Source organism: Lathyrus oleraceus, chromosome 7 (assembly GCF_024323335.1).
Source record: "Lathyrus oleraceus cultivar Zhongwan6 chromosome 7, CAAS_Psat_ZW6_1.0, whole genome shotgun sequence".
NCBI classification, from domain to species: domain Eukaryota; kingdom Viridiplantae; phylum Streptophyta; class Magnoliopsida; order Fabales; family Fabaceae; genus Lathyrus; species Lathyrus oleraceus.
Window position 1 is genome coordinate 302,617,911 of NC_066585.1, and position 25,575 is coordinate 302,643,485.

General features: G+C 35.0%; 1 protein-coding gene across 1 annotated transcript; it reads right to left on the bottom strand.

The window, feature by feature from the left end:
• Positions 1 to 17,299: 17,299 nt before the first annotated feature.
• On the bottom strand, positions 17,300 to 18,295 carry LOC127103521 (zinc finger A20 and AN1 domain-containing stress-associated protein 3). The gene has a single exon (XM_051040774.1). It carries the CDS (start codon positions 17,969 to 17,971, stop codon positions 17,507 to 17,509), a length of 465 nt encoding a protein of 154 aa, XP_050896731.1. The 5' UTR covers positions 17,972 to 18,295; the 3' UTR covers positions 17,300 to 17,506.
• Positions 18,296 to 25,575: the final 7,280 nt, after the last annotated feature.

Genomic DNA, 25,575 nt, shown 5'->3' on the forward strand with positions numbered 1-25,575 from the left:
TAAATGGCCTTGATATCGGTAAATATCAGGTTTGCTTTGAAGCCACCATCGGTAAATGGTCTTGCTTCCTTTCTACATCAAATTATTTCCCAGCAACCATCGGTAAATGGTTTTGCTGAAGTTGATATCGGTAAATATCAAGTTTTTAACCATCGGTAAATGGTTCTGTTTTTCTCAAGTGGTTTCCCCAACCGCCATCGGTAAATGGTCGTGCTGAAGTTGATATCGGTAAATATCAAAATCCCAGTTCTAACCATCGGTAAATGGTTTTGCTTTTCAGAAGTCTGTTTTCCCCAGCCGCCATCGGTAAATGGTCGTGCTGAAGTTGATATCGGTAAATATCAAGGTTCCAGAAGCTGTCGTGCAGTTTGTCATCGGTAAATGACGTGGTTTTCCTTGTATTATATCCAGTCGGTGCAAATTTCTACGGTTCTTAGTATTCAATCCCTGTTTACCCTGAAAGTCTGACAGCCATTGCTATCATCCGTTCGGGTTCCCAGCTGATTGAATAGGGGCAGCTGTAGCACCTCAAATTTGCACCTACCATTGTACATACATTCTCATATTAGGTCATAGCATATCATGATCCATTGCATAGCATTGCATTGTCCCCAGTTGCCTCAAGTGCAAGCAAGTCAAGAATTAGGTCAAACTGATCAGGAGATCAGTCAACCAAGCAAACAAGGGTGTTTCTCAAGGAGCCAAAGCCTTAGGGTTTGTCCAACAAGTTCACATGACTTGGAGGTCCATTTGAAGTGTTCAAGTCAAGGGTTGAGGGCTCAAAGGTCATCAGTCAATGCATAGCCAGGCAAAAAAACCTAGACAGTCAACAGTCAGTCAAAGCAGTGGATGGTGGCCATTCTTGCAGAATTTGGGCACCATGATCAATCATCAAGAGTCCATACAACTTGGGACATCATTTGAAGTCAAGGTCTCAAGGAATTAGGGTTTGGAATTCATTAGAAGTGCTTCAGTCATCCAAAACCCTAGATAAGTCAAAGTTGGTCAACTGTGGTTGATTTCTTTGGTTTTGATGGATGGAAATGGTTTGAGGGAGCTTATTCATGTCCTAATATGCCTCATATATCATGGCAATCAACATCATTGAAGAATTTGAAGCTAATCAGAAAATTTCCAAAAATAGAAACTGGACCTGTAATTTTAACTGCCAAAAATGGAAACTTCTTGATCCTCAGCTTGCATCATGATACAAGCTTCAAAAGAATTTTTGCCCAACATGAAAGTTGAAGATCTTATTCTCCCATTTTCAAAAAGTCCAAGAAGTCTCAATTCCCATGAATGGTTTGCAAGATATGATCAAATCATTTTCACAAAATCTTGAACTTCAAAAGGCCATATCTCTCAAACCATTTGGCCAAAATTGGTGGTGTTTTTTCCTACAAACCATATTTTTCCTCCTCTTTCCAAAAATATAAACATCATGTACCAAAACCTTGCCAATCAAAATGGCATTTTTTGACTTGTTTCATTTAAAAATCAAGTTTGACTCAAGTTTGACTTTTTGATTCAAACATTTTTGACACAATTGGCCATTTGGGACTTGTTCTAAATGATATTTGCAAGGTGTTCCAAGCCTAAAATCAAGCAACATCCCATCATACCACCTCCATATGCACCTTTGGCTCACAATGGGCAAATAATGCATTTTGGTTCATTTAAGTAAATCCTTGCTAACACTTCATGAGTAGACAAAAAACAGTAAAATTAATGGTCATTTGCAGCATGACTAAGGCCCATTTCGAGCTCATACTACCACCATACCTCCATTTGGACCAAACTTGGCAAATTAGCAAATGGTGTCAATTAAGCAAAATTTGATTAGCACATGATTAGAGAAGGTTAAACAGATGATATAAACTATTTTTCTGAGCTTTTGGAAGCCCTAGCAGCCACAGAAAGATTAGTTTTCTCTCACTCTCTCAAAATTTCATCTTTGGTCATTTTCGAAATCTGGCAAAAACCTCAGGAGATTTGGACCTTGCTTTTGCTGCTTCACCATCCAAACACCATTGTGAGTTGGTTTCAACCTTCAAACCCCAGCTGTAACCACCATTCCTCGACTGTTTCTTCAAGAGCATCATTAATGGCAGATCTCGAGCTGGACCAAGCTATGCATTCTTGAGCTAAATTTCTGCAAGCATTCAACATTTGGAAGTTGTGTGAGCAATTGTTTCAGCAAGATACATCCAAAACATCACTGCATTTCACTTTTCTTCAAAACCAAGTAAAGATTCGAATCTCTTCTTTCTCCAAATTATGCTATGTCTCTTATAGTTCTTTGTATGCTGAACACATTACAACTTGAACCCTTGAAAATGGTTAACCATGCTGTGAGAAAATTGAATTTCATTGTTTATGCTCAAATGAGTTTTTGCTCGATTTGCTTTACTCATGATGAATTAATGAATATGGATGGTAGATTATGCTTGTGCTTGGTTTGCTGAAGCTATTGATATGCCTGCCATGGATTTCTGGGCATTTTGATTTCTTGCTCATGTTTGAATGTTGATGATGAAGATGCTGTTGAAACCCTAGGGCAACTTTTCCAGATTTTTCCATGATCGTGTTTGGAGTGTTGTTGTTAGATGTTAGTGCCATGCTGTTTGCCATGCCATGTGATTTTCGTTTTTGATGTTAATAAGCATGATGATGATACCCTGTTGTTTAAACCCTTGTCTGTCCAGTAAATTCGCATGAATCTTTTTCTTGGTTTGTTGTTAGCTGATGGTGCATGATGATAGTATTCCTTTGCCATGTTTGATTGTTGATGCTGGTTATGTTGTTGTTCATGGTTAATGTTTGAAAGTGAGCTGATGTTGTTGCTGTTTCTTAAACCCTAAGTTGCCCAGAAAGTTGAATTTCGATTGGCCTTTGATGCAAGAAGTTACTGTTCTATTGGAAGATGACCAATCAAATTATTTCGTGGCCTGGTCTTAAACACAGTCGTTTTGATAAATGGCATGCTGAATTACAAAAATGCCACGCTGACTTCCTTTGACTCACTTAAATCATGTTATGTGTTCATGTTTGATCCAAATTATTCATCAACTTATAAAATTCACTACTCATCCAATTCAACTCCAAAAATCATGGGATTTTTTGCATAATGATCACATGAATGTCTAGTTTTTTATCATTATTTTTACAGATTTTTCTGATCAATGAATTTTAAATAGCTCTAGGGTTTGTATTATGTGACCAAAAGTTGTACATGTTGCCAAAACCATTGTGAAATAATGATGATGCATCCATTGGTTCTGAAAATTTTTGTGGAGAAACTAGACACATTCACCTTTGTTTTGATGTAAAGTTTGTGGATTTATCATTTGTGGTTTGTGTGATATGATTTTTTGAAGTAAGGTGTCATATTTGGTGTCACACCATGAATGTGCATTTTCATGAATTTTGTTAACTTGCTTCCTGGCCTCCAATTGACCCCAAATTTTGCATGATCCCTCCCTTACATGTCTAGTTCATGTTTGATTTTTCCTGGATTTAATTGTGCAATTTTCCATTTTGATTGTGAATTTTCTTCCCTGCCTAGTCAATGGTTGAATTTATGTGATACATGTTGCCAAATCCTTTGGGAAATTCTCATACCATATTGTATGATCATGAAATTTCATATGTGATAACTAGACATCTTGAGCTTTGTATTGGTGTTAATCTCATTCATTTCTCATCTGTTTTCAATTTGATATGATTTTTTGAAGTTGACCCATGTTTGTTGACCTTCATTGTGCATGCTTGAATTTGGTTTGACTTCTTGATTTTAATTGACTGCCTTCCTCTCATCCAAATGCCATGAAATTTGACATGCTTGCCATGCTAGATGTTAGGATTGAATGTGATTTATTTGATGATTTTTGAGATTGTTTGGGTTGACTTTTGATGCAAGTCATTCTGTTGACTTTTTTGTGCTTTCATTTGCCATGCCTTGCCTTATTTTGCTTATAAGTTGATGATGATGCATGATATGATTGTGAATCCAATTGAGATAGCTTCTTAAATGTTTGACCTTGACTTTGGTTGACTTTTCTTTGCTGTTTTGACTTTTTCTTTCATCCTTGACCCTAGGCTAGTCCTAGTGGTCTTTTGAGCTTACAATTGAGTTCTTGTTTCAGGTTAAGCACCAATGCCTCAAAGATCATTCAAACTTGTTTGAACTTGATTGTTTACCATATGCTAACCTTTGTTTTGTAGGTTTGACTCATGTGTTTGAGTCTTGTGCCTTGCACAGTTGATTATCTGTTTTGTTTGTGAATCCCATTCCTTTGCTTTTAACTGTTTAATTGCATACTGATCTGTTTGACTTTTCTCAGGTACCCTTTAGTTGCTTTATTTGCTTGCTTTGCTATTTAGCAATTGCTTTTGAGGTATAATTACTCTCTCTTCATGTAGTCTGGAGACCCGGTCTGTTATTTGACCGGGCAAACTGTCTGAAGTCCTCCTTAAGAGGCCATGCTTGTGTGTTTAAAATTGTCCCAAGCAGGAAAAGTCCTTCAAGTAAGGCAATTGGTAGATATAAGGGATAAGTAGCCTATCCCCTACTATTCAGTGAGTCCTCTCTTTGCTCCCATTACATGGTTGAAGCATTGAGATAAAAACCCAAGATCTATCGAGTCAATAATGGGGAAAGAGTTCCATCTTTCTGAACTCCCCCACTTTCTGATATGCTCTCCCTGATCAGGGATAGAAGCAATGAGGCACACCCCTCATCTCCTTTCATCTGCTTCACCTTAGCCTCTCAATGGCAAGGTTAAGAGCGACCTTTACCTATTACAGTGGACTTTCATAGTCAAACCCTCTTGTGTGAGCCCCCTTGTTTGGCTATAGAGTGTGCTGTCTGATTCTCATTGACTGATTGATTGCTTCATATGCACTTGCTTGCCTGTATGTTATGCATCTATCATCATCAATTGCCATTAATGCATGATCATCTCTTTATCTGTGTGACATTGTCTTTGTTGTTTACCCATTGAGGACAATTGTAAGTCCCACAAGTTGGCATTTGTTCCTATGATATGGAAGTGAGTATAAGACCATCACATTGGCCACTCATCTTATCTTTGCTTGTTTGTATGTGAGGATACAATTGTAAGTCCCACAAGTTGGCTTTTGTTTTCCTAGGATCATATTGTGTATGTCAGAGTAAGCCCAGATAGATTGGCATCTGACATCCTTGTTTTGTTTTCTTTGTGTGAGAGGATGCAATTGTAAGTCCCACAAGTTGGCATTTGCTTTCCTATGATCATGTTTGGAATTAACCTAAGTCCAGACAAATTGACAGTTGATTTCCATATTTCAGTCTTGTTTTCTTTTTGAGGAGATTAGTGTAAGACCATTGAGTGGCCTCTGATATCCATTTCTGTTTTAGGAGATTGGTGTAAATCCAGCTATTGGTATCCGGTATCCGCTTTTGTTTGTGAGATTGGAGTAAGACCATTGAGTGGCATCCGGTATCATTTGTTTGTTTATTTTATCATTACTTATTTTCCATTCCAAAGGACACACTTGAATCATCCCCATATGATTTCAAAAAGTGAACCTCCTGAGAAGTTTTACTTTCCATCTTCATCCATTCATCTCTCATTGTGTCCTAAACCTTTTCACACTTTGATTTCAAACTTAACATAAGTGTTGTGCAAACGTCTTCATGTTTTCAAACTAGAAACCTGGACTCAAGTCCTTGACTTTTTTTTTCAAACCCCATTTCATAATACTTCTTTGAATCAATCTTAATCATACTTTGACCTCATTTTCATAATCACAATCAATTAACTTCACTCATTCACTTGTTTTGGCTTTGTCCATTAATCTTTTCATGCATTAGCCATAGGTTTCAATTATCATTGTGGTTGATGTAAACCTCACCTTATCTTTAGTGAGTCGACAGTAAGACTTCCGTACTGAAAACAGGGTTAACCCCTCTAGTACGTCGAAGCTATCCTCGCATGGTGGATGTTGTTTTTGGTCGAGTGTTCTCCCATTGATAATGAAAAGCCTCAGTGCTTGTGTTTAAAATTGAACCCAACTAACTTTTGGAAATCTTTTAGCCGAACTACGGCGTTTTGATCCTTACCTTTGATGGAAGGTACGTAGGCAGCGGGTTCATCCGTTCAAACACAATAACACAAAAACACAAAAATAATTAACTTGTATATTCTTTTCTCATCATCCCAATCATGTTTGCACAATACATATGTCATAACAAATAACAATTTAGCATAACAAGTGTGAAAAGGGCTCCCTAGGAGTACCTAGGACGTAGTGGGTGCCTAACACCTTCCCATTGCGTAATTTACCCCTTACCCAGACTCTCTGATCTTTTTATTAGTTTTCTACGTGTAAAACTTCTTAGGCTTTTGTTCGCTTTTTAGCCAGTCCTTTGGATAAATAAAAGTGCGGTGGCGACTCGAAATTTCATTGTATCTCTTGCTTATGATTTAATCGATAGATCATATAGCGACGAATACACCGCTACAAAAGGCCCAAGTACTGCAATATAAAAGGAAGTCGTTCCTTCATTCAGAACTGGGGATTTTGAGGCGTGAAGATTTAGTGTGTCCATCATACTTCACTGCTGTATTTTTATGAGTCTTGTAATAGACATATCTTGTAAGCCAAGCCATTATCAAGTAGATGATTGCTTTGGCATAGGGTGTTCATTGAGTTGTAAGTGTTGTGTCGCTCAAAGCTTTTAAGCGTGAGTGCTGTGTATCTTGATTAAAGCTGTTAAGCACAATCAAGAGTTGTTTGAAGTGTGACTTCAAAGTTGTCTTTAATATTAATTAAAGGTAGTAATCACTGAGGTGATTGAGGGGGAGTGAGTAGGAACTCTGATCTTAGAGTAAGATTGAAATTGCATTGGGTAGGGATTAAGTGACAAGTTGTAAACGGGTGAGTTTAGCTTTGAATTAATACTACTGATAGTGGATTTCCTCCCTGGCTTGGTAACCCCCAGATGTAGGTCATGTTGGACTGAACTGGGTAAACAATTACTTGTGTTATTTACTGCACTTACTGTTAAGTTCTGCATAATTCTTGTCTGTGCAGAATTGGATGTCATAACAACCCGTGTGACATCTAAAGTCTGATAACTAGAATTTCAATTGGCATCAGAGCAGGCACCCTGCCTGTGTATTTCTGGGTGAGATCTAGGGAAGTTACTTTCTAGTACCATGGACAAGGATATAGGACACTCAAATAGACCACCCATGTTGGATGGCTCTAATTATGATGACTGGAAGCCTCGTATGATAGCCTTCTTAAGGTCTCTAGATAGCAAAGTCTGGAGAGCTGTCAACAAAGGATGGGAACATCCAACGAAGACAGGTGAAGATGGAGTCAGTGTGCAGATTCCTGAAGAAGAGTGGGACAAGGAGCAAGAGGCATTAGCTCTTGGAAATTCCAAGGCCTTGAATGCATTGTTCAATGGAATCAGTAAGAACATCTTCAGGCTGGTGCACCACTGTGAACTAGCTAAGGAAGTTTGGGATACCCTCAAGGTAACTCATGAAGGTACTTCCAAGGTGAAGATGTCCAAACTTCAGATGCTGACCACCAAGTTTGAAAATCTGAGGATGAAAGAGGATGAGACTATTCATGACTTTCACATGAATATTCTTGAAATTGCAAACACCTCTGGTGGACTAGGTGAGAAAATGGCTGAAGAGAAACTTGTAAGAAAGATTCTCAGGTCCTTGCCTAAGAGATTTGCTATGAAGGTCACAACCATAGAAGAGGCTCAAGATATCTGCAAGATGAAGGTAGATGAGCTCATTGGTTCCCTCCAAACCTTTGAAATGGGCTTATGTGAGGATGCTGACAGGAAGAACAAAAGCATAGCATTTGTATCTAACACTGAAGAGAAGTCAGAAGAAGGAAACAGTGGAGGAAATGGAAGCAACTCTGAAGCCATAGCCTTGCTTGGAAGACAGTTCAACAAGTTCATAAAGAAGGTTGACCAACAGGGTAGACCTAATGTCAAGAACATCCCGTCTGACATAAGGAAAAGATCAACTTCTGAAGAAAAGTTCAAACAAGGCAAGGGAATCCAGTGCCATGGATGTGAAGGATATGGTCATATTCAGGCTGAATGCCCTACCTTTCTCAAGATGCAAAGGAAAGGGCTATCTGCCACCTGGTCAGAGGAAGACACGGAGAGTGAATCTGAAGGAGAACCGGCTAAACATGTCACAGCTCTGACCAGTGTCTGTGGTTCAGAGGATGGCTCAAGCGGAGATGAGCTCAACTTGGATGAACTTGCTGCCTCATATAAAGAACTATGTGTTAAAAGTGCAGAAGTATGTATCCAAGGAGAAAAGCAGAAGAAACTCATCAAAGAGCTAGAATCTGAGAAACAGGAGCAGCTGAAAGTCATAGAGGGTTTAAATGGTGAGATAACCCTGCTGACCTCCAAGCTGAATCAAATGACCAAATCCATCAGAATGTTGAGTAAAGGATCTGACACCTTGGAAGAGACTCTAAAAGTGGGACAAAAGTCAGGAACCATATCTGATTTAGGTTTCACTAAGAACTCTTCATCTGAACTCAAAAAGTCTAAGGCTGGAGTTCAGAAATTCAAGCGGAAGTCACATCCAATGTCTTAACATCAGAGAACCAGAATGAGCAAACATCAGAAGAAGAAATTTCAGAGATGGAGATGTCATTACTGTGGTAGATTCGGTCACATAAAACCCTTCTGCTATAGGCTGCATGGTTACCTAAACCAGACCTTGCAAGGTAGGCCTAAGAAGAAGGTGTCTAAGCATAATGTCCCCATTAAGAAACAAACATGGGCGGCTAAGCAGACATCTCAGGTCAATCCTAAGCAGCAGGCATCTAAGCTTCATCCCTCTCCTGAGAATCAACTATGTGTTGCTAACCTTGCTCACACATCTCCAAGGGCACCTATCAAACAAGACTGGTACCTTGATAGTGGCTGCTCAAGGCATATGACTGGGATGAGCAACCTAGTGGTGAATCTACAACCTCCTACCACCAAGTTTGTGACATTTGGTGATGGAACTAAAGGAGAAGTCAAGGGTGTTGGTAAGCTGGACTGTCCTGAAGCTCCAAAACTGAGTGATATATTGTTAGTAAAAGGACTGACTGTAAACCTCATAAGCATAAGCCAGCTATGTGACCAAGGATGTAAGGTGGAATTTACTAAGGAAGGATGTGTGGTGTTGAATGGTTGCAATCAGGAAGTGATGAGAGGAGACAGATCCAAAGATAACTGCTATCTATGGAAATCTAAAGACTCACTCTACTTCCCCAAGTGTCCCTTAGCCAAGGGAGATCAGGAAGGGAAGCTGGGACATGGAAGACTTGATCAACTTCATGTAAAAGGAATGAAGAAGAACACTTCCAAGGGAACTATGAGAGAAGGCCCATATCTGTCCTCAGACAAAAGGACAGACTGTGGAAAATGTCTGATTGAAAGTTATGAGTCTTTGGCACCTATTGGGCATCATACAATTGATATGACTGCAAGGGATAAACAGATGTGTGTATTATTGTCGTCTGCAGAAACTAAATACCTAGCTTCTGGTAGCAGGTGGTCACCCAGAGTAGGGAGGAACCTGACGCAGACTGAGTACAATGTCACCCAGAATGTCATGACATTGTACGACATTATTAAGGGCAAAGAGGGAACGTGTACGTCTGATAATTTATAGCAACTACTGAAGTTAGTTAGCTACTGTTTAGTAAGTCAAATTATTAAACAACAAATAGTGTGCTCTGAGTGGTCAAAAACTAATAGACCTCACTCTTGCGTCAAGCGTTTCACATTTCGTCGCTTCAACTCTCATTCGTGCAAACCTTCTTCCAAAGAAACGATTCAACTCTCCTCCGAGACGTTAATCATGTCACACAAATACGACTCAACCACCTACACGATCATGTCTGATTCCCTCAGCACTGAGTCTTGCAACCCTACCCGGGAGGATCCTGTTGCTGACGCTGCAACTTCATCCCATGCAAGAAGACCTAAGGAAACGGTCTCCGGATTTTCATCTGAAATCGCTCTTGATGAACAAACAAGGGAAGGCTCAAGGTATGTGCATAACTCCATTGCAACTATTGTCACTCAGATACTATTTGGTAATCGGAATGTTCCTGGGGTTTCTGTTCCCTTGAACACTATCATACCTGATATTGTTGCATGTCAAGATAACGCTGTAGTGGTAAGAAAGAATGTCTCTGACAATGTTGAGCAACCTGAGGCTCATGAGGGATCAAAGATTGACAAACCCTCAGGCAAAGTGAGAGGTGAGAAGGTCAATGTCACTCAAGGTGTTGATGATAACCCTAGAGCTGAAACAGTTAACCTGGAAGAGGTCTCTGATAATGAACTTTTGGCTTCAGTTGTCCCTAGCATAGCCAAGAGGGTTAGGACTAGGAGGGAGAAAAAGACTGTGGTGCAGAAGTCCCCAACCAAGGAGGTTGATGAGACAACCTCTCCCAAGCAAGCAGTGACAGAGAGTGCACGCAAAAGAAAAGGGCATGGACCTGCAAAATCTTGGAGCAAAGAGGTGCCCAAGAAACTGAAGACCAAGGCTGTTGTGGTGGAGTCTGACTCGGATGTTCCCTGTGATGTCACAACATCCATGTCCAGGAAGAAGCCAACCTCTAGCAAGTTGGCTGCTAGTGTTCCAGAGGTACCTATAGACAATGTGTCCTTCCACTTTGCCTCTAGTGTGAACAGGTGGAAGTATGTCTACCACAAGAGGCTGGCCTTGGAGAGGGAACTGGCTCAGAACGCCTTCGAGTGCAAGGAGATTGTGGACCTCATTAAAGAGGCAGGGCTGATGAGAACTGTGACTCAACTCCCCAAGTGCTATGAGACCTTGGTGAAGGAGTTCATTGTCAATCTGTCTGAAGAGTGTGCTGATGGAAAGTCCAGAGAATTTAGAAAGGTCTATGTGCGTGGCAAGTGTGTGACCTTTTCCCCCTCAGTAATCAATCTGTACTTGGGAAGAGCAGATGAAGAGCAACCAGAGCTTGAAGTGACTGACAACAGAATATGTCAAGTCATCACAGCAAAGCAAGTCCGGAAATGGCCTCTCAAAGGGAAGCTGGTGGCCAGCCAACTCAGTGTGAAGTATGCCATGTTACACAAAGTTGGAGCAGCCAACTGGGTACCCACAAATCACAAGTCAACTGTGTCTGTGATGTTGGGAAAGTTCATCTATGCTATTGGAACCAAGGCAAAGGTGGACTATGGCACCTACATCTTTGATCAGACCATGAAACATGCTGGGAGTTTCAGTGTGAAGGGACCTATAGCCTTTCCGTCTCTCATATGTGGTATTGTGCTGAATCAATTCCCACACATCCTGACAGACAATGACTTTGTGAAAAGAAGAGAGAGTCCATTGGCCTTCAGCTACAAACTGTTCTAGGGCAATCATGTTCCTGACATTGTCATGACATCGGAAGAAGCATCCAAAGCTGGCCACCAACCAGGTAAAGCTGCTGTCATTGCAGTGCTCAGAGAGACGTGCAAAGAACTGGAGGCTAGGAAGCATGCCTTGGAAAAGCTGATCTTTCAATTGGAGACGTCTGTTGAGGATACGGATGAAGCTGCTGGGCAAAGTTCTGAGGATGAGGAGGAGGCCAGGTCTGAAGAGGAGGCTGATGATGAGGCTGAGGAATAAATCATTGTCTGTAATTCTGCCATTTTTTTCTGTTTATGGTGTTGGCTTGTAATTTAAAGTGTTGCTTTGGCAACATTTTTGACAAAAAGGGGGAGTAACAGGTGATTCCCCAGGACAACAGAGTTTCGTGTTTCTTAAACAGATATCCATGACAGACTCTACTTTTCCTCCTGCAGGCAACTGATGTGTGATGAAGTTTTTACTTAACTTCTGTTTGTATGCTGTTTTATGTGTGGAGTTTTTATTTAACTTCCTTCCCCTGCAGCTGATGTGTGATGAAGTTTGTAATTAACTTCTGTCTGTGTGCTGCAATTAGAAGTTTTTATTTAACTTCTGTCTGTGTGCTGTTTTGTGAAGTTTTTATTTAACTTCCATGTGTGTGAGTGTGCTTCCACTCTGAGTGTATTAGCTAGGTCTATTTCCTGCTAGATGTGTGATTCCGCTGCTATGAACTCTGTTATGGGGATCAAAGTGTTTTAGCCAAAAAAATTGCCAAATGGGGAGTTTGTAGGTGTTTAATTGGCTGCATTATATGGTAAAACACTAGCTGGATTCTAATGTCTTGATTGATGTCATGACATGGTGTGTATGTGTAACTGCATTGTAGGTTAGAATATCTAACTGTACTCTGATGTCTTGACTGATGTCATGACACACTTGAGTAGTTACTGCAGGATTGGCTAATACAGGATTTATTGAATGTCAAACTGGATGTTGTGACATTCATCCCTGTCAGCAGATACTGAGGAATAGAGCAGTTGGTGTTCTGTTAGAGCTCAGTATTCATTTGCAGTCTGGTTATCAAGGAAATACCAGACCCGGCATAAGGCCTACTGACTGAATGTCAAACTGGATGTTATGACATTCATCATTGACAGCATATACTGAACAATAGACATAGTGGTGTTCTGCTACACTTCAGTATGTTTCTTAGTCTGTTCTTCAAGAGGATAACAGAACTAACTTAAGGCCAAATGTGTAAATGTCAAATTGGATACTTTGACATTTATTAATGTAAGTTGTTACTGTAGTATGGTCATTTTGGTCATGTACAGGTCAGCAAAATTGTACAGTCTGTTTTCTGGAAAAACAGACTTAGCATATGATCCTTGATGTCAAGCTGAATGTCGTGACATTCATTCCTGACAGCATATGCTATATTGTAGGTTGTTCAGTTTTCTGTTTCAGCTTTTTCTCAGGCTATTCTTCAGGGATTCAACAGCTGAGAGAAAATCCAGGAAATTAACAACCAAGCTACATTTAATGAACCTAACAAATAGCCTATTTGTTAGTAACCTAGATGTGGAATTTAGGGGAACTCGCGTGACCTTAAATTCAGGAGAATACAAGTGCAAAGGCCCAAGTACTGCAATATAAAAGGAAGTCGTTCCTTCATTCAGAACTGGGGATTTTGAGGCGTGAAGATTTAGTGTGTCCATCATACTTCACTACTGTATTTTTGTGAGTCTTGTAATAGACATATCTTGTAAGCCAAGCCATTATCAAGTAGATGATTGCTTTGGCATAGGGTGTTCATTGAGTTGTAAGTGTTGTGTCGCTCAAAGCTTTTAAGCGTGAGTGCTGTGTATCTTGATTAAAGCTGTTAAGCACAATCAAGAGTTGTTTGAAGTGTGACTTCAAAGTTGTCTTTAATATTGATTAAAGGTAGTAATCACTGAGGTGATTGAGGGGGAGTGAGTAGGAACTCTGATCTTAGAGTAAGATTGAAATTGCATTGGGTAGGGATTAAGTGACAAGTTGTAAACGGGTGAGTTTAACTTTGAATTAATACTACTGATAGTGGATTTCCTCCCTGGCTTGGTAGCCCCCAGATGTAGGTCATGTTGGAAAATTACTTGTGTTATTTACTGCACTTACTGTTAAGTTCTGCATAATTCTTGTCTGTGCAGAATTGGATGTCATAACAACCCGTGTGACATCTAAAGTCTGATAACTAGAATTTCAGTAACCTCAATTATTTCACCTTCTCAACACCTCCACAAGACTTCTCCTAGATGTTCCAAACCTCCTTCGATGAGTTTGCATCAGAAAATTTCTCAAATTTATATGAATCAAAGCATTGATGAATTATAAAGAGGACTTTATAATCTTTTTTCTTAAAATCTTTATGTGCAGCCTTTTATTCATCCATGGTATCGTCGCTAATTGGTGTCACTCCATTCTTGACAAGATCCCAAACATCTTGATAGCAAAAGACAACCTTCATATGCTTACACCAATTATCATTATTCTTGTCATTCAAGATGAAAAGATTTGTTGGAAAATTCCTGTTTTTATGAGAAGACATTCCTCCATGCTTCTTAAGAAACACAACCAGTGGTCTGGATACAAAATGTTGGAATCGATCTTAATAGAACAAGATTCAATCACTTTCTCTATTTATTCAAGATCCTTGTTTTTCACGCTTCACTCGAGTGATTCGACCATTCCTTAGTTGCAACATGACTCTCTCACACAATGATTTGAAAAAATAAAATTTAAAATTATAAGAGAGAAGATATAATTGAGAGAGTATTGGTTATTAAAAAGAAAAGAAGAATGTATTGATTTATCTTGATCTTACTTATAAAATTCAAAGTATCTTTCTATTTATAACGATATTACTTGCACATCAAATAATCTCAAAGTAGCTAACTAACTTCGACAAACTTATATTTAACTTTGTCGAACAAATACAACTCTGACTACTATAAATTGTATTCGACTTTATCAAATAGATGTAAATTCGACTGTCGAATTCTCCATCTACAAACATACTTAACACAAATGATTACATATTAAATAAAGGCATAATTAGTCACCAGACCCATTAAGTTAATTTTAAGTTCTACTTTAGTCCCTTAATAAAAAAAACATTACAGTTTGGTCCCTTAATATTAGTTATGTTAGCATTATTGGTCCCTTTCGTTAGTTTAGCTGGGAAAATATTAATATTTGCTAACGTGGAATGCCAACTATGTAATGATTCAAAGAAAGGATAAAAAACCATTATTTAAAGGTTTCACTTGTATCAAACATGCTTATTATTTCAACAACAAGTGACTTTGCTCTGTATGCAAGTGTCTTATTGATCCTTACGTTCCACTTTTATTTTATTTTCTCCATTATATTAGTCAACTTCAAATTAGGATTCTCTCTTACATTTGTTTGAATCTTTTTGCCTAACCATTTGGAATTAAGGAATCTAACCTTATAATCCCTATTGCATGTGTGCTTGTCCATACTTTTTCTCAACTGACAAGTGGCTTCATCTTGTAAGTTTGCACAGTATGACTCTCATGGACAACCTTTCTAACATATGACTATCATCTTCTTGTTATCATTTTTCTTAAATTTTAGGTTTCTACCTGAATGAATAACATATGTTCTAACTTCCTCTTTAAAGTCTTCCTTAGTAGCAAAATAAGTCCCTAATTTCCACTTGTAATCCTCCATTCTTTTTGGAAGCTTGAATGTTTGAGAATCATCTTTTAAAACCTCTTCATTTTCACTATCATACTCTTGGGATAACTCATCACTATCATATTCCTCAATGTCACTCAAACTTCTTAAGCTTTCCTTTGAAACCTCACCTTTATTCACATCAATTGAACCACTACCTTCAACTGCTTCTTCAACCTCCCTTTGTATCCTTGGTCTCCCAACCTTGGCTTTCCCATTCCCTTTACCTTTTCCTTTGCCCTTCCCCTTTCCTTTACCTTTTCCCTTCCCATTTCCTTTGTCATCCTCTTTATCAACAATAATTTTTTCACCAATTCTTATAGCATCCTCATAAGAATCCTCAGAGTTCACATTCAAAGCACTGTCATCTTCAATTCCACCACCATTTTTTTTGTTACATTCCAGTCCCTCATCTTCATCTTGGTTACAAATAAGTCCCTCAACTACTAAATCTTTTTTTAACACAAACTAAATAAGATATGTCATCCAATATATCATATAATTAATGGTCCCCTCCAATATAATATCTACTATTGCATCCTCAAACACAGTGGCCCCCTCCAAATTAACATCCTAGCATGAATATATTTTGTCAATGCCCTTAGTGGTCTCATCCAAATTAACATCCTCACATTAAGATTCTTGGTCAACTGCATATGTATCTTCTACATCAGTGGTTCATCCTTCATCAAACTTGTCACATAGATTATTCAAATCTTCAATAGTACCCAATCATCAAAAATTCCTTTCACACCATTATTCAAATCATCCAAGGTGTCATCTTTTAAACTATTTAGAGTATCCAAATCTTCAAAAGTACATTTCACACCATTATTCAAATCTTCCAAATTGTCTTCTTCTACACCATTGAATCCTACATTGTTTTTTAGAGACAGTATTGACTTTTTACCATAAACTGGATGTATGAGATATTAAATGCATATTCCCATTAATCAGTGCTATCAATTTTATTCTATTTGTTCCTGCATCATCTTTCAACAAAACAGTTCATTAATATCCATTGCATCATAATACCACAAACTCTCCATTGTTGGATACTCTATAAATCCTTTAAACCAACTAGAATCTCAAAATAATTCCAGAAATCAGGGTCAACTTCTCAAACCTCCTCTAACCCAACCTAATATGCTAAACTCAACAAACACACTCCATAATGAATAACACACTCAAACCTATCACTCATAACGTAATCACACCAAATGATATAGAAATAAGTCTTTGAAGAATGAGAAGACGTTAAAGATTTGCTTTTTAATATAGTATCTGCATAATCGTACCTTAGACTGAAAATGAACAATAATAAAAATAGATAAGTATCGTCTTTTTCGTCGCTCCAACTATCGTTGTCTTCGTCATTTCAAATCTTCTTCTTCGCAGCTAGGATTTTAGACTATAAAAGGACCCAGGATTTGAAAATAGGTTCGAAAATAAAAAGTTTAGATAGAGAATTATGCTTTTGTTTGATAGGTGAAAGAATTTAGAAAATCATGTTTCTAAAATTGGAATTGATATTTCATACTTTAAGTTAAAATAAATTTATTATTATTTATAAAAACAAAAACAATATATTTCCAATATGTTTTTTAACGAGACTAAGGAGATATTTTATGAGATTGAAATATAACTTTTTAAATTAAGGAATTAAATAAAAATAATAAATTAAATTAAGAGATTAAAAAATAATTAAACCTTTAATAAAATGTATATTAAAATTTAATTTATTACTTCTGATCAATCCAATGTTTGTTTCAGTCGGATTGAATTTTGGATTTAATTGTTTTTTCCGTTTGGGGGGAGGGGGAACAACAAATAACTTTTAAGCTTAGGAAAGGAAGCGAGCGGACCCACAAAACAAAAAGGAGCGGGCGAGACAAAGAAAAAAAAAACACTACTAAACACCAAAACACCCACATAGAAAAACAGGAATCTTGAAAAACCTGAGTATTTTTTTTTCTCCATAAACTAGCTGGATATCACCATATATGTAAGAATTATAGACCAAGAACACAGACCAATTTGATGTCATAACTCAAGAACAAGAAAAACGTATTAAACTTTTAATCTCTTAACATGACAATTGACATCGGAGAATCGAAACAAAAACAAAATAAAATAACAATTATAGAAAATTATGAAAAACTAAATGAAACGTTTTTATTAAACTAATACTATTAACACATGAAATGATAACAACGAAATGAAAGGACAATTCCCTAATCTCCCACCCACCCAAATAAATCCGTCTGAGAAACGGATAATCCGACCCATACAACCAAATCCAAACCCTTTTCCCTTTTCTGTAACAAACCAGAAATTACAACAATACCCTTCCCCGTTCAGATCTTGTTCAACTTTTCTCCCTTCACCAACGGATTCGCTTTCGCGATCTGCTCTCTCCCCATTCCCTTAAAATCGAACCCACACCCGTGTTGCTCCGGATACCTGTGGGACCCACATAGCGTCAACCCGCATCTGCACTTGAACCCCGTCAGCCCCACGCGCCGCCTACAACTCCCGCACCGATTCGGATTCGGCTGCTCCGATGTTCCAGCAACAGCTTCCACCGCCGGCAAAGACGAAACCACCTCCGAAGAAGAAGGCTGAACAACAACCTCTTGTGAAACCACCGCCTGAGGAATTAGGGTTTGACTGAGAACCAATTTCGCCGACGAAGATCGCTCTTCCTTGAGCTGCAAATCTCGGTAACATTTAGAACAGAGATCTTGCATGGCGGGACTCCCGAAGAAACCGCAGTTGTTGGCGCAGAGACGCGGAGCTTGGCATCTATGTTCTTCCGCCATTGAAAAGAAATCTGTAGGATTCGAATCGAAGAGATTTGAAGATTTGAAGATTTTCCCTTTCCTTTGAGGAAGAAAAAGGAAAATCGAGAGAAGAAAATATGCGTAGTGGAAAGGAAAAGAAAGAGAAGGAATGGAAAGAAATTGGGATTGGAATGTGTTAATAATAGAAAAAGGGAAAGAAAAGCACCTCCACAGAAAACAATTAACAAACACGGTAACGTCGGTTTCTTAACGCTTTCTTTGTAAACCAGAATGTTCTAGTCTAAACATACACCTACTCCTCTAACATAAATATAATATATATTTATAGATTTTTTTTATGTAGTTGTAACGTTTTTTACGGCATGAAGATTTGGATTTTTAGTTGTTAATTATTTGATTTGATTTGGCATGCGTGTAACAATAAATTTTTTTGTATCAATTTAGTTATAAGAAAATCAGAATTATTCTCAAATTATATTTGAGATCTAAAGATTTTAAGAAAATATTTCATATCTAAATATAATAATAACAACGAGAAATTATATTTAACACTATATAGAATATATTATTGATATAATTTTTAATCAATACATATTAAAAAACAATATTTTTTAACCAATACATGCCTGTAATGATAATTTTTTTAATCAATTTTGGATAAAAGAAAATCTAGAATTTTCTACACGTTATTTTTTGATATCTAAAGATTTTTGGATAAGATTGGATATAATAATAATAACAAAAAAATTTAGCATGAATAAATAAAATAATATTTAATTTGACACAATATACAAATATATCATATATCATTGATATAATTTTTCTTAAATCAATACTAAATTAAATATTTGTGATATAATATGATATTTTACAAAAATTAATATAATTAAAACAATAATAAAAAAGTAAAAATAAAAAACAATATTTTATTCAAATTAATGTTGGACATTCTTTTTAATATTTTTATAACATTTGATCTTTTTCTATTTGAAAGATAAACAAAATCAGAATATATTTAATATAAGTATAATATTCAATGATATTTTATTATATAAAATTTTAAATTTTATATATATTCTTATTTATAAACAAGAAAGTCATAATCATTCTCTTATTTATAAATTCTTTTATCAAAATATAGAAGGATTTAGCACCCTATCTATAATAACGTTATAAATTCCGATTCAATAAAAAAATGTTATAAAATACAAATTGATGATGTACTTGGTCAGACATTAGCCACTTTTAGGTCGAATATTGGTGTCATATATACTTTTTTTTTAATGTTTTGATAGGATTCTAAACCTAATAGAATAACACTTCTTTTATTTGGAAGGGTACCTAAACTCATATTGAATAGATATTCGTAAAAATGTTGTATAAAATAGACGAGCATGATATCCTACTATCCACATGTTTAAATATATATTTATCAATTTTAAAACTAGGAATTTGTTAGGACTTCCTAGTTCAAAAGTATAAAAAACTATATATAATGTAAATATTAAACATGGGATAGTAGGAAGTTCTAGCAAATTCTTGTTGTAATTCTTTATAAATATATTAGTGTCAATACCCCATCCCACCAAGAAAATATTTTAATAGTAAGATCTATGTTAGTTAACTTATCTATATATTTGTTGTATTTTTTATAAATGTGAGATAAGAAAATTCCTAGATTTAAAGTCTAGTAAGTAGTAGTTCCATAGATGATTTCGAGAAAGCCCTAACAACCAATTTGGAATCAGATTCCAATAAAAAATGAGACCAATTCACTAAAATGACATCCTCCATAGCAAGAATGACTCCTATAGTATTAGCAAAAATAAATTGTCTTTGTCAAGAAAACAAGCAAAGCTACTTACATGTTTTGCATGATGATGCTTAAAAATACCACCATAAACAACCCTATTAAGTGTCTCAACCGAGGCTCCATTTGTGTTACTTTTGGTTCAATTTACAAAAGGAAGGGACCAAATGACCTCAATCACTCTACTCGGTGTAGGAGGCTTGATGTTGATTTTGAAGGTTTTGAGGAACATTAAGTCCTTAATACCAACATGAGGCTCTTGTTTGATCGACCTTCAAAAGAACATACCTAATATAAAACTTCTAAAGAGTATTGCGTTCATTCAATCAAGTTGTTTCTGACTGTCTGAATTTCATTTATGATATTAACACAAGCAAACAAAATGATTGTTTTTTCAGAGTATGGGGAATGATCAGTAATCATACTTCATATGTCTTGCATAGAAAAGACTACTAAAGTTGTATTAGTAGTAATGATCAACCAATTTCAAATCTTCTAAACAAATATATGGTCAAAGAAAATGTGATCATTACTCTTAGAATTAGACTCCATATTTAACATTTAATTTTCATATATGTATAAATATGTCATCTTATAAATTAGTAGCTACTATTTTCAGATGATTCTATGTGTATGTGAATTAGTATTTTTATACTTGTGTGTGAATTAAAATGATTATAAATGTGTTTATAGTCATATTTTAAATACTTCAAGTTATGATTTTATTTTAATTAAATTATTATAAATAATTATTTTGATATATAAGTGATATCATATTTAATTTTTGTATGTGTATTGGATAGTGATTGTTTTATATGTATTTATAATGAATTAGTAGTCAATTGAAATTATTAATATTATATTTTTTTTATTACTTAATTATTATTTGAAAGATTTAAAGATAATATATTATTTTTGAATAATAAATTAAAAATAAATAAGTAAATATGTTTATGTTACTAAATTATGTGTTCAAAATAAGATAAGTTCATATAATCATCAAAAAGAGAAAATAAAATAAAACAAAATAAATAAAAGAAACTTAAGTAGGATGGTAATTTAACTATTTTCACTAGACACTCACAAAAATATTTATGTCGAGTAAGATAAAAATCCGTAAAAATGAGTATGAGCATGTGTTCGGCTAATTACCACTAAAATAAACGGGTATGAGTGTGGACATGAGCACTTTAATGCCTACCCCACCCATACTTGCATAGTATATATATTTATTTATTTTAATTTATATTATTATATAAAAATATATCTCTATCAATTTTAAAAAATACATAAATGTTAAATCATTCCGTATTTAATATATGTTTGTTTATTTAGTAATTTAACAACAACAAAATTTAAAACTTTTTAATATTCTTAAAATTTTAAAGTGAAATAATATTTTATAATTATTCTATTTATTTGTATTATAAATACGGATAATGGATACGAGTATATATATACTTCCATATCTATAAGACACGTGTACGAATGTTAAAGTTAATGTCCAAGAGAGTATGAATTCGGGTATAAGAATTTTTTTCATCTGTAAACCTAAACTAAACCTAAACGATGTTGTAGAGCTAATAAAAAAACACAGAATTATCCTGAGACTACGTGAACAAATTTATTCTGATGTCATGTCAAACATCAGTGTAAAATATTTTCTTCGATTCACCTTAAATTTTAGCATGAATTTTCTACCTTTAAGTTGGTTAATATTTTTAGTTACTTCAATTTTTATCCATTTGATCATCTCTAAAATTACAGTTTTTCTCAATTGTTCAACCTCACGGTTTATTTTCGTTCTTCTTCACCGTAACTTTGATTTGAGTAGAATCAATGCCAAAACGTAAAAATAATTATAAATACTACCCATCAATTTAATCTCTAATTTATGATAAGCGATTTAATTCAAAATTCAAAATTGATCTTTTTAGAGTCTATTCTCGTATTTAATTTTGATATTTAACCCAAAATTCGAAATTGATCTTTTTAGAGTTTATTCTCATATTTAATTTTGATATTTAACCTTATAATGTTAAATTGATCGATTGAAAGGCGGTAATTCGAATGAAAGGGAGATCATTACTGATAGATTTTGTTTCACATGAGAAAGCATTAAAATAAGGTACGGGGTGAGAGTAAGTTCGAATAATGCGTGTAAAATAATTGAGATGAACAAGAAAACTGTATTTCCCAAAATTCATTTGGGACTTGATTATAAAAGTGTGCAAATATAAAAGTGTGAGGTTAAAATAGGAACTAAAAACTTTATTAAGGTATTGATTGATTTAATTTATATTGAATGTCTAATAATTGATATTATTGCGAAAGATTGTATTTTATTTTGTTCATGTGTAAAATATTGTGGTTATTTAATTATCATAACTCTTTGATAAATAATATAATTTTGAGCTTATCATATGTGATGAATGAGCCGATGTGATGATTTGTCATAATGATGTACTGGTGACGATATTGAGACTATGATTGACTTGTGTGAATACTTGGTGTGCTAGATTATGAATTGATTTACTTATATGTGTATATATATACTAAGTGATGTGTGACGGAATAAATTACATAAGGAGGATGAAAAATAAAATATTTGAGGTGATAAAATTGAGATGTTATGATTGCTTGATTTGAAGAATTATTATTGGTAAATATAATTATTTGTAAAGATATTGTGATTGTAATTGTGATGTTATAACATTAATATTTTTCCTCGGTGGATTAAGATGAATTGATATATCTAATTTTGACATATATGTATTAAATTATGTTTGAATCTATGAAATGTATAACGTCAATGTATACATGATAAATAAGTTTTTGTGAAATTGAGGTATGAAAGTATTTGTAGGTTTCCCATATATAATGATATAGAGGCGGTTCTGAGATGTGCTGAAGATGGTACTCTTAAGGAGTAACCTATACCAGCGAGGGGAGGGACATTTTTTAAATGAATTCTACCTTGTCATCGTATAGGTAGGACCTGATAAGCCTATTTGATGTTAGAGAAGTAAATAACGTATAAGGTTGGTATGGTGCAGTATCAGATAGAAAGAAGTATCATGTCGGATGTGACGCAATATCACTAGAGAAAAGTGACCACATGGTGCAGTATCGTTTGAAAGAAGTACACCTGAAATTGAATTAAAAGATGTAATACAATATCGCTTGAGAGGTAGGTCAACGTCTTTGAAGCTTGTTGTGTTATGGTATGATTTTGTATGAAACATTTGGAAGCCAAAGAATGAAAACACATTTTGAAACGAGGAAATCAATGTTGAAAGAATGATAAAAGAGAAGGAGTTGTTATCCTGGAAATAGTTTTGTTTAAAATCAAACATGATTGATGGTAACATTGCTCAAATGTAAATGAATCCTAAGGTGTGTGTAGATTTTATGATTGACTGGTTTACACCTATCATTGTGCTTGTGAAAAAGATTGATGAGTGTTTTTGGTGGCTTTGATTGTGGAGTGTGTTTTCCTTTGAGGTGTAGATAGTGTTGGAGAAAGTTGCTCGATTGGAAACATGAGTGTCGGTTTCTCTATTTGGTCTGATCCTCTTGTCTTTGGCAGGTTTGTTCTAACATCAGTCTAATTTAGCAAAACCTTCTAATGATGTTTTGTTGGTTAGTTTGTGTCCTTTTGATTTTCTTGTTCTAGTATATTTTTGGGGTTGTGCTACTATTGTGCATTTAGCTATTTTAGTTGGCTTAACTTAAATAGTAGTTATGTTTGAGTTGGTTTTATGATGCTTAGTTTAGAGGCTTGATGCTTATTGTAAAAATTGGATAATATATTTTAATTATATAAATGTACAAGCACTAATATCTTTATATAAATTATTCTAATGTAATGGGCTTAACAAATAGATTAAAGGCCCGAATATAAATTATTACTAACAATAGTTAAAATAACTATAGTAAAAATAAATTATTTATAACACTCCCCCTAAAGCTAGTTAATGAATATCTATCATTCCTAACTTGAAATAAATCATTTCAAAATTATTCATGATCAACCCCTTAGTTAGAATATCTATAATAATGTCTTGAGAAGAAACATATGGAATGAAAATAAGACCTTTATCTAATTTTTATTTGATAAAGTTTTTGTCAAAATCAATATGTTTAGTTTTGTCATGCTACATTAGATTATGAGCTATGTTGATAGCAGATTTATTATCACAATAAAGTTTCATTGGTTAATAACTCTTTATCTTTAAATATTCTAAGATTATTTTCAGCCATAGTTGTTTGCATATGTCGTGTTATATTGCTCTAAACTTTTCTCCGACACCAGATCTGGATACAATATTTTGTTTTTTACTCTTCCAAGTCACAAGATTCCCACCCAGAAAAATCAAATATATTATAGTTGATCTTCTATCCACAACTGACCTTGTATATTCAATATTTGTATATGCTTCAAGACCTATACTTACATTTCTTTCAAACCAAATTCCTCTACCTGAAGTTTCATTTAGATATTTCACAATTCATAGTGCACCTTGTAAATGAATCTCTTTAAGTTGGTGCATGAATTGTTTTACTAAGCTTAGAGCAAAAACAACATCATGTCTAGTATGTGATAGGTATATAATTTCTTTGACTAATATTAATACATTTCTTTATCAACTGGAATATTTTCTTATGTGTTTCCAAACTTTATACTTGGATCAATTGGTGTACTTTCAGAATTACATGTTGTTTCATTTATCTCTTGTAAAAGATCATTAATGTATTTCTAAGCATATATGAAAATTTCTTTCTTAGAGTGGACAACTTCAATTCCCATAAAGTACTTCAATTTTCCCAAGGTCTTAATCTCAAACTCCTTGGCTAAGTGTTCACCTAACAATTATTTCTCTTTCTCACCATCACCAGTCATTATAATATTATCCTTATACACCAGCAACAATGTTACTCCCATTGTCTCAGAATGTGTGATAAAATAGAGTATGATATTCATGACATTGTTTGAATCCCAAAACTACCATAAGTTTGGTAAATCTTGCAAACCATGCTCGTGGTGATTTCTTTATCCCATATAAAGCCTTTTTTTTTAATTTGCACACAATGTTAGTGGTGGTAAGTTCATGGTATCTAGTTGGTATATCCATGCAGATATCTTCTTCAAGTTATCCATGAAGAAAGACATTTTTCACATCAAATTGATGCAAATTCCAATTGTAATTAGTTGGTAAATATAATATCACCCTGACGATATTCATTTTAGAAACTGGAGCAAATGTCTATAAGTAATCTACTTTATAGGTTTTATTGAATCCTTTGGCAACCAAACAATTCTTGTACCTTTCAATGTATCAACCATCTTTTATTTTATAGTGTATAGACATATGAACCCTACAAGTTTTTTTTCATTTGGTAGAGAAACCGATTTCCAAGTATTGTTCTTATTCAGTGTCTTCATCTCCAAGTTTATGACTTGTATCCTTATTTTGTCAGACAATTCCTTAGATAAAGAGTTAGGTAAAAGTATAGTGTTTAGACTTGTGAATAAGGCTTTATGAATGGGTGGAATATGTTCAAAACTTAAGTAGTTTAATAGAGGGTAAACTATCCTTTTAGTATAGATTCTAGTATATTTTCTAATGGAAAATGGAAGATGAAAATCCATGTAGTAAGGTGGTAAGATTGAGTTGGATTTTGTTTCATGTTCATGAGAAAATTTAAGAATGTAATCACTAGTTCTTGAAGGGTCGAGGTAATCTACCTCGTGTAATGTCAGATTGGGCTCTTAAATATGAGTAGATTCAAGAATGGTTTCTTTTTTGTA

Bases quoted from the DNA above. Each gene is read 5' to 3' on its own strand.
- LOC127103521 (XM_051040774.1), bottom strand. From the start codon at position 17,971: ATGGCGGAAGAACATAGATGCCAAGCTCCGCGTCTCTGCGCCAACAAC.